At 44.0% G+C, this 10,658-nt stretch overlaps 1 protein-coding gene across 1 annotated transcript; it reads left to right on the top strand.

The window, feature by feature from the left end:
• Positions 1 to 1,555: 1,555 nt before the first annotated feature.
• Positions 1,556 to 4,871, top strand: LOC130997735 (phenylalanine ammonia-lyase-like). The gene is made up of 2 exons (XM_057923144.1): positions 1,556 to 2,340; positions 2,964 to 4,871. Exons 1-2 carry the CDS (start codon positions 1,955 to 1,957, stop codon positions 4,711 to 4,713), a joined length of 2,136 nt encoding a protein of 711 aa, XP_057779127.1. The 5' UTR covers positions 1,556 to 1,954; the 3' UTR covers positions 4,714 to 4,871.
• Positions 4,872 to 10,658: the final 5,787 nt, after the last annotated feature.

Below are 10,658 nucleotides of genomic sequence, written 5' to 3'. Positions count from 1 at the left end.
CTTCAAAAACTGATTTTCTGATTGCTGGCCCACCCCCACCCCCCAGCCCCCCAAATTTTTTTTTTTATTTTTTTAAAAACTGATTTTCAAAAAAAAAAAAATTTTTTTGGGGGGTAGGGTGGGGGGGTGGGTGGGTGGGGGGTCAGTGGTCAGAAAATCAGTTTTTGAGAAACTAAAAAAATAATAATAAAAAAAATTTGTGGGGGTGGGTGGGTGGGTGGGGGGTAGGGGTGGGTCAGTGGTCAGAAAATCAATTTTAAAAAAAAAAAAATTGGGCGGGGGGTGGGGGGGTGGGTGGGTGGTGGTGGGGTTCTGGGGTGGGGTGGGGTTCAGGGGTGTGGGGGGTGGGGTTGGGGTGGGGTGAAATCTTATGCATTTTTATATGAAACTTTATGCATTTTTATATGAAAATTCATGCATTCTCGTATAAAACTTTATGCATCTAAAATATACCTATTTTGAGAAAATCTATTTTTTTTTTTTAATTTCGAAAATTACATTCCAATTTTACCCCTCTCCAGATTTTGCCTTGAAATGCCTTGCCACGTGTCACCATCTTGATGCGCCACATGTCATAAATGTGTGGTCTAGATTTGGATCTACGGATCTATTATAAGCATAGGGATCTACCGGAACCCAACCCTATATATATATATATCAAATATTTATTTTGGTGGTAAATTTTTTAATACCATTAAAAATTATGTATGTAAAATTCATATTTCAATGTACGTAATTTTCATGTATAGTGATATTTTGGTAATTTTACGTAATTTAATTTTTAAAATTTTAAATTTATTATTGTGCGTACATTACACGCGAGTGCGTAAACAAGCATATATAAATTGCGTTATATTAATAAAAGGGAAATATATATTTAGAAGAAGATGAGTATATCAAAAATAACATTTATTATAAAATTTAAAAAATCCGCTATGAAACCATACGAAGTTAATGAGTTAGTGTCAAACCTTATTATATATGTTTGTGTCCTTATTGTGTCAACCTGATAAGAACACTATAATTTCGTGTCGGGTTTGTGTAACATGCTCAAATTAATATTATTATTTTTTATTAAATATTTATTTTAATTCTTACTTTAAAGTTAGGAGTTTTGACCATTTGATGAAAACTTTTTTTCTACTATCTCGTCCTTGTTTTGCCACTAAGCAACACAAATTTCATATCATTCCTTATTTATTTTAATTGTTATTTTTGTCGTATTTTTATCGTGCCATTTTAATCAAATTTTTACTAGATCGTATCGTTTTTGTGTCGTTATCATGTCGTGTCAACGCGATTCAAATTGTGCTGCTATCGTTTTCGTGTCGTGCCCAAGTCGTATTAGTGTTTTTGTAGATCATATCATGTTCGTGTTCTTGTCGAGCAATTCTTTAATCGATCGTGTTCGTATTTAATCTTATCACATCGTGTCGACCTGATAACGACTCGACATGCATGATTTGCGAGCTCTAATTTACATTAATAATCGACGTGCGATAATAAAGTGGGAGTAAAATATAAAGTAAGTAGAAAGGGGCAAAATGGATAGAAAGAAAACTGGGTCTAACTAATTTCCCCAACTTGGTAATCCCATTTTCCCACCAACCACCGCAACCTTTGGGACAAGAAAATAGGGAAAAAAGAAAAATAAAAAATTGGTCGTCAGCCACATCTGGCGAATTGGCGCCGTCGATGAGATCCAATCAACGGCCCACAGCGATCCTCAACAAACCCCCCCTCACATTGACCTGTCTGCAGCCCCGCGCTGCTCACCTACCAAAATCTAAACATAACATGTCACACACCTCCACCATTCTCTATTTAAAACCACATAATCTACTTAACACCAATTCACCATCCTCCTCTTCCTCTCTATAAAGCGCACGCGCACGCACTCTCTCTCTAAATCTAAACCAACGCAAACGTGTGTGTGTTCGACGGCGATCAATCCATGGCGGCGGAGAACGGTCATCACGAGGAGTCCAACGGCTTCTGCGTCAAGCAGAACGATCCCTTGAACTGGGTGGCGGCGGCGGAGTCGCTCAAGGGGAGCCACCTCGACGAGGTTAAGCGGATGGTGGAGGAGTTCAGGAAGCCGGTGGTCAAGCTCGGCGGGGAGACGCTCACCATATCTCAGGTGGCGGCGATCGCGGCCAAGGATAATGCGGTGGCGGTGGAGCTGGCCGAGTCGTCCAGGGCCGGCGTCAAGGCCAGCAGCGATTGGGTTATGGAGAGCATGAGTAAAGGCACCGACAGCTACGGCGTCACCACCGGTTTCGGTGCCACCTCTCACCGGAGGACCAAGCAGGGCGGCGCTCTTCAGAAGGAGCTCATTAGGTAACCTCTCCTGCGATATGATTTTCATTTTTTCATGACCTTCCTTTCTTAGAATATGCATACGATTTTGATCGAAACAGAGTGAATTTGTCTTATAGCTGTATTTGTACAAATTCTATGCACCGGCCGAGAAAGATGCTTTCTTATCTGTTTAAATCATTCTGTTCTGTAGCCTTGAGAAGTGTAAATGGATGGATCATCTTCATTTTTTTAGGAGAATTCAATATTCAATGTATACAACTCTTAACTAAGGTTTGGCAGTGTTAGGTAAATCAATTAACGTGGGTGGGTGCAATACATTTATGTTATTTCTATTGGAGACGTGTACCTGTTTATATCAGTAAAAAATATTTTACTCACAACACATAAATCCAACTACCCATACCCATGAGTTGACCGCTCATAAAAGAATGAGCAATAACATCGTGAAATAATTAATTGTTATCCAAAAGATTTAATTGATAGATTCACAGATCTTAGCTACTAGTCATAGTTGGTCACTTAATGAAATGATACACAGACAATTTTGGTGGGAAATTTTAAAATCCAACACAAGTTGAAGTTTGTTTGAAATTAGGTTTAATGGTATAACCAAATTTGATCTATAAAAAAAAATGCAACAGGTTCTTGAACGCCGGAATATTCGGAAACGGGACAGAATCCAACCACACGCTGCCGCACACGGCGACGAGAGCGGCGATGCTGGTTCGGATCAACACCCTCCTACAAGGCTACTCCGGCATCAGATTCGAAATCCTGGAAGCCATCACTAAATTCCTGAACGAGAACATCACCCCATGCCTCCCCCTCCGCGGCACCATCACGGCCTCCGGCGATCTGGTGCCGCTATCCTACATCGCGGGCCTCCTGACGGGGCGGCCCAACTCGAAGGCTGTGGGCCCCTACGGCGAGCCCCTGAACGCGGAGGAAGCCTTCAAGCTGGCCGGCGTGAAAGGCGGCTTCTTCGAGCTGCAGCCCAAGGAAGGGCTGGCCCTGGTGAACGGCACCGCCGTGGGGTCCGGACTGGCCTCCATCGCCCTCTTCGACGCCAACATCCTGGCCGTCCTATCGGAGGTGATGTCCGCCGTGTTCGCGGAGGTGATGAACGGGAAGCCGGAGTTCACGGATCACCTGACGCACAAGCTGAAGCACCACCCGGGGCAGATCGAGGCGGCGGCGATCATGGAGCACATCCTGGACGGCAGCGGGTACGTGAAGGCGGCGCAGAAGCTGCACGAGCAGGATCCCCTGCAGAAGCCCAAGCAGGACAGGTACGCCCTCCGCACCTCGCCCCAGTGGCTGGGCCCGCAGATTGAGGTCATCCGCACCGCCACCAAGATGATCGAGAGGGAGATCAACTCCGTCAACGACAACCCCTTGATCGATGTTTCTAGAAACAAGGCCTTGCACGGTGGAAACTTCCAAGGCACCCCCATCGGAGTTTCCATGGACAATGCCCGCCTAGCCATCGCCTCCATCGGGAAGCTTCTCTTCGCTCAGTTCTCCGAGCTCGTCAACGATTTCTACAACAACGGATTGCCGTCCAACCTCTCCGGCGGCCGCAACCCCAGCCTCGACTACGGCTTCAAGGGCTCCGAGATCGCCATGGCCTCCTACTGCTCCGAGCTCCAGTTCCTGGCCAACCCCGTCACCAACCACGTGCAGAGCGCCGAGCAGCACAACCAGGATGTCAACTCATTGGGCTTGATCTCTTCACGGAAGACCGTTGAAGCTCTCGATATTCTTAAACTCATGTCGTCCACCTACCTTGTCGCCCTATGCCAAGCCGTGGATTTGAGGCATTTGGAGGAGAATCTCAAGCACGCGGTGAAGAACACCGTGAGCCAGGTTGCTAAACGAACTCTCACAATGGGCGTCAATGGCGAGCTCCATCCTTCCAGATTCTGCGAGAAGGACTTGATCCGCGTGGTCGACCGCGAGTACGTTTTCGCCTACATCGACGACCCCTGCAGCGCCACCTACCCCTTGATGCAGAAGCTGAGGCAGGTGCTCGTCGATCACGCCCTCAAGAACGGGGACTTGGAGAAGAACGCGAGCACCTCGATCTTCCAGAAGATCGAGGCGTTCGAGGAGGAGCTCAAGGCCTTATTGCCCAAGGAGGTGGAGAGCGCGAGGATGGCCCTCGAGAGCGGGAGCCCCACCGTGGCCAACCGGATAGCGGAGTGCAGGTCGTACCCGTTGTATAAGTTCATAAGGGAGCAGCTCGGCGCGGGGTTCTTGACGGGGGAGAAGGCGGTGTCGCCGGGGGAGGAGTGCGAGAAGGTGTTCACGGCGTTGAGCAATGGCCTCATTATTGACCCCTTGTTGGAATGCCTTCAAGGATGGAATGGTCAACCTCTGCCAATCTGCTAGTTCGTTTTCTATATGTTTCGCCCAAATAATTTTTTTCGATTTGTTTTCTGTGCTTAAATTTGCTCTTTTTGTTCATTTGTGTTCTTCTTCGACGGAATCTCCTGTGTTTTGTGAAATAATGTGTAAAATTTCAATGGGATTCTCGCGTTTGCAACTCACGTAATTCTTTCTAGAATTCAACTGAATAAGAGACATATTCCTACTAGTTTAAACTTTGAATATCCCTAAAATCACTTTTTGATGAGATCATATCTCTCAGCTCAAAGAAGAAAGACAAATGAGAGTGGTTAAGATATAAATGTCTTAGACTTTGAATCCCTTAATTCACTTTTTATAGGATTATTTCAGCTCAAACGAAAAAAGAAGGAAATAAAGACACATCAGATATTTTCACGAATTGTGACGCATTATTGCACGAAGCATCAAATCCCAAGGGAGATTTCACGTGAGATTGAGCTGGAAAATCACGGCGTTTTCAATTCATCGCTTACTAAAAATAAGAGCATTGTCCCCTTGGGATGGCCTAGTGGTTGGGGTGGTTGCCTATTGTTCAAGAGGTCACAGGTTCGAGTACTCTCGGCCACAATAACCACTAGGTGGGGTGTGTGTGGTTTGTATTATTTATAATGTAATTTCATCAAAAAAAAATAAAAAAAATAAGAGCATCTCCATTCAGGTTACATGATAACTTACTTGATGAGGGGGGACCACATTGAGTAAGGAGGCTGCATTGGGGTTACATAATAGCCTACATGATTTTTTTTTTAGTTTTGATTATGCTTTTCATTTAGATTTACATGCTTTAGTTGATTTTATTACACGCGTGAAAACACACGCCGAATTCACACTCATTATCGGGTTACACGATCTATCATGTAACCCTCGTGTAAGGGGAGCCTGCAACGCATTACACGATCTCCCCTCTACTCGAGTAGAGGGGGGTCGTGCAGAGCGTTATTGATGCTCTAAGAGATAATAATAAAAAAATCTTTAAATAATTTTTTGGTCGGAAATTTTAAGTAGCACAAATGGTAATATAAATAAGTTTTGTATCCTGCTCTATAAAACTATGAGTTTTATAGCACTTTTGTTGTAAGTTTACAAATACACCCTTAATGGACCCACATACTTTTTAACTTATCTATATTTATTTAATTGAAATAAAAAAATGGCAGCTTTTGAGAAGAAAATCGGCAGTTTCGATTTTGATGGAAAAGTGGTCAATATTAGAATCTTCTATCATTTTGAGTTTATTCCCTTTTGTCCTTTTCTTGTTTTTCTCTCTCTTCTATCATACACGGCATACACGTCTTTCTTCCTAACAAAACCCTAGTACACGGCTATACACGCCTCTTTCTTCCTAAACCAAAAAAAAAAAATGTGAATTCTTGAAAACTTAGTGCATTATTCTCCCTTCACTACAAAAAGAAGAATTCGTGCATTACCATCCCTTGAATACGAAATCCAGCAATCGTGAGTCATAGTTCTCAAAAAACCCTGAGTTAGTTTCGTGCATATCGTGCAAACCATACAAAATTTTGTTAGTTTCGTGAGTTATAGTTCTCAAATTCACAATGAGTGATAGTGATACTCAATCGGACGACTACGAGAGAGAGGAAGCACTTCAACGACGGAATTCAATTCTCCAAAGTACTTCAAAGAAGAATGAATAATACCCGGCGCCGAATCCGGTAAGTAATGGTGCCTCATACAAGTTAAATATTGAATTTGTGTATCGTGTATTGTTAAATAGTGCACGATAGTTGATTATTAGGTGTTTGTGTATGGAATATGTTGGTAAATTATGAAATTTTGAATTTGGAATATGTTTGAACAAACCGTGCACGGTTCTTGAGGATACGGTGGTACACGGTTGCGTTTTTAATGTACATGGTTTTATTTTTATGATTCTTATGATGTTTATAAGCATGAATAAACAATTATATGAGTATTTTGTCAAAGATTCAACTGTGCACGGTGAGTTCAATCGTGCACGATTTCTATTTAACTGTACACGGTTTTATTTTTATGATTAATCTTATGATGTTTTGAAGCATGAATAAACAATTATATGAGTATTTTGTCAAATATTTAACTGTACACGGTTTGTTCTACCATGCACGGTTGTGCACGGAAACAATTTAACCGTGCACGGTTTCATTTTTGTGATTCTGATGATGTTTTTAAGCATGAATAAATAATTATATGGGTATTTTGTCAAATATTTATGTGCACGGTTAGATTATTTTTGTTGATTGTAGTTATTTTTAATTAATTGCAGCCTCCCTGCCATGCTTGGTTAAGTCCGCACATGCAGAATTATGCGGGACGTATCAATCACTACATTCAGATAGCTATATTGAAGGATGTGAAGAAATGTTTGGAGCGTTACAATCGTTTTGAGGAGTTCAAATGTGGTCCATTTGGCCACTTACATAATTTGAGGAGGGAGGAGAGCGTCAATGCCGCACTGCACCAGCTTCTTGCACGAGAGTTGTACGACCCGGAGTTTGGTGCATGGGAGAAGTGGTTCCACGTTTATGGACACGACTTACGATTTGGGGCCGTCGAGTTCTGTTTGGTGACAGGATTACACTTTGGGCCTTCCCCGCAGGATTTTGATCCGAATGCGGATCATGATATTCCTAGGACGGGCCTTTTTCACAGAGTATTTCGAGGCAAGAAGACTTCTGTCACTGATTTGCAGAAGCGGTTCAATACGAATAGAATGGGCGATAACCTCGATGATTATCTAAAGGCGGCAAACATCCTCATGGCCTATTTCATTATTTTTTTACCGTGATAAGGATTATGTTGATGATTGGGTGTGGGCACTCATTGAGGATTCTCGGGCGTGGTTGGACTTCCCGTGGGGCTCTTATTCATTTCAGATTTTATGCCATGGGATGACCGTGCTGAAGAAGCACCCTTCGGAGATTAGCGGTTCGAGGAAGACGTACCATTTCTATGGGCCCACATGGGCATTACAGATTTGGTCATACGAGGCCATTCCGAATTTGGGCAGGGCGTGTGGGTTGCGTGACATGGCCCTGAGGTTGCCCCGATGTTTGATGTGGACGACTTGGAAGTCATCCACTGACTTCACCCATTTTTTCGAGCAGGAGGTAATTATTGATGCTTTACACTTTCATTTTTTTTTATGTTATATTTGACTAATCTTTGTTTACCTTTTGTGCAGCGTGAATGTTACTCGAGTCTGGCACCGACTGAATCGGAGACAGAGCAGCTATATTATAACACCCTCTTGATCGGTGGTACATTTGATGTACGATTCTTTTTCGGAGGGCGTTATGCCGGATTAAGGGACCCACTTGTACCCGCGCCACCTCCTCATGTTATTCCTAGTCATGTGGCGATGAGTAGCTCACGAACAGAGAAGGCTCGTGGCAAGATGCCTGAGGTTGTTGAGCGTCAGAGACGCTCGTTTGTTGATCCGACTGCTAGCCCGTCGAAGAGGCATAGGCCACAGGAGCTTGAGTCAGGCCCAGATGCAGAGCCTGATCATGTGTGCTGTGAGCACGCGTCGTGGGGTCGACGGGACGAGGAGCTGATTTCTCGTGTCACCCAGTATGTGACACGAGAGGTGACTGACAGTGTGCGGCGCACTCTTGTGGAAGACGAGTCAGAGCATGGACTGATTGCTCGAGTGACTCGACGTGTGGTATCCGCCATGCAGGAGTTCTTCAGCCGATGATCTTCAAGGAGGTCTCAAAGATCGTCATCCAGCCATGTTGGACGTAGGAGTGAGGAGTGCGAGGGGCCGATGATCAGTCACAGACGGTCTACCTCTCATATTGTTGAGGAGCGGCCTCGGGATAGTCACCGGCAATCATATCATCATAATGATCATCCTCGTGAGAGTCACTGACGATCATCTCATCATGATGATCTTCCTCGTGAGAGTCAGAGGCGATCATCTCATCACGATGATCAAGCTAGGGGGAGCCAGAGGCGATCTGCCTCCCATCACAGTGAGGGACAGCCATTTTTGAGGCGATCTGCCTCTCATCGCCCAAGGACATCAGCCCGTCAGCCGAGTCCAGTGACGCTTATGCATGGAGATGACGATGTCCAGTTAAGCTGGACTAGTGAAGAGGAGGAGGCCGAGGTTGTAGAGAGGCCACGACGCGCGATTCAGCCCTCTGCTCTTCTATAGAGTCCGTATGTGACTGATGGCCCACTTGAGACTCCTAAGGCAAAGAAGGATGCTTTTCACCGATTTAGACAGATGGGGGACGATGCATATGTTCCTGTAGTGGAGACTGGACATGTGATGTCCCAAGCCTTTTTTGGGCGTATTTTGGATCGTCGTGCCGAGTTCGATGCTGAGGTATAATATATTCTTAATATTGTATTGTTTAATATGCGTAATGTTACTGACGAAGTCTTCTAATTTTAGGTGCAGATTATAGACCTCTGGATTTTGAAGAAAAATCGAAGGATCAGAGTCAACCAGGAATATATAGGGCATCGGGGTCGGTCTGTACTCCAGCCGGGTATTAGTCGAAGTAGAACTCCAGTGGCTTCAACGAGTTATATGTAAGTTTATGTGACTTTGATTGATTTTGAGGCTTCCAATATATTGTTACACTAATCATATCATTTATTCCTGTTCAGGAGACCCTATACAGAGAGTGGTAAGCTGCATCCGGAGGATCCCCATGGGAATGATGTACAAGGGAGAGATGCATACATACATTGGATGGTGCCCAACAATCTCATCACAATGTTCCAGGGCACTGATGCAGATCATACATGGCCTTGGATGGAGGCTAGTGAGGTAAGCTTAGTAATTCTTAAGGGCAGTTGGTCATTATCTTAAGGGCAGTTGGTCATTACTATCAATGCATTAAAAAATTCTAAATATTTCTCGTATCATCACTATCAATGCAGATTCTTACTATTTGTAATGTCAATCGAAGTCATTGGTGCACTGTGGTCATTTCTATCGACCGATGGGAGGTTCGGGTCTATGATTCTCTGTCACATGTTGAAGGGCCCACACAACGTCGACAAGCTTCGATGAGGTGCATAACTCGTTTGATGCCTAGATTGTTACATACTGTGGGGTATTGGAAAAACAATCCCAACAAGTTTGTCCATGTTGCTGATTCAGAGATGGCGTATGTGATGATGCCAATCAACCAGCAATTCTGCCAACAGGATGTCATTAGTTATGGTGTTTGCATGTGCTTTACTTAGACCGGTTGATATGTGGAAAATCGAAACAGGATCATATGAAAACCACTAGGGATGTAGAAAAATATCGCTACATTATAGCTTGTAGGATATGAGAATTGTGTACCCCAATTCGCTCTGCTTTGGGGTAATTGTTTGAATTGTGTACCCCACTAGTTGATTGTTAGTTTGTTAAAATGCGTTTGATTTGATCGTGCGGTTGATGGTGATATGTTCGCTTGAATTTGGATGAAAAATGGCTAACAGTGGGTTGTACCTGGTTCTATTCGCAACCGTGTACAGCCCCTCGAAACCGTGTACGATTCTGTGCACGGTTTCATGCATGGTTGCGAGGGTCTGTACACGGTTGCGAATAGAACCGGGTACAACCCACTGTTAGCCATTTTTCATCCAAATTCACTTGTTTTTCGAATTTACGCGCAAAATCAACAAATACCAACAACAAATTCAGACTCCAAACAACAAGTAAACAACCAACAACAGATACCAACAACAAATTCAGACTCCAAACAACAAGAAACAACAAATTCATTCACTCTCCCGTCGAGGCCATGCATTCCTAGTGTGTGTTCCACTCCTACAAATACCGCATTTCTTCTTTCGCCGCCTTCGTGCATCGGTGGTTGCTCGACACCCTCCACCGGCACGTTCAAGTCCAATGTAAGTGGCGATGTGCATCTCCGGGCATTGTGACCCCCACCCTTGCAACGTGAGCATACTTGAGG

Source organism: Salvia miltiorrhiza, chromosome 8, assembly GCF_028751815.1.
Source record: "Salvia miltiorrhiza cultivar Shanhuang (shh) chromosome 8, IMPLAD_Smil_shh, whole genome shotgun sequence".
Classification (NCBI taxonomy): Eukaryota; Viridiplantae; Streptophyta; class Magnoliopsida; order Lamiales; family Lamiaceae; genus Salvia; species Salvia miltiorrhiza.
Note: the sequence above shows the minus strand (reverse complement) of the source record. Positions and strands in the feature narration are given on the sequence as shown.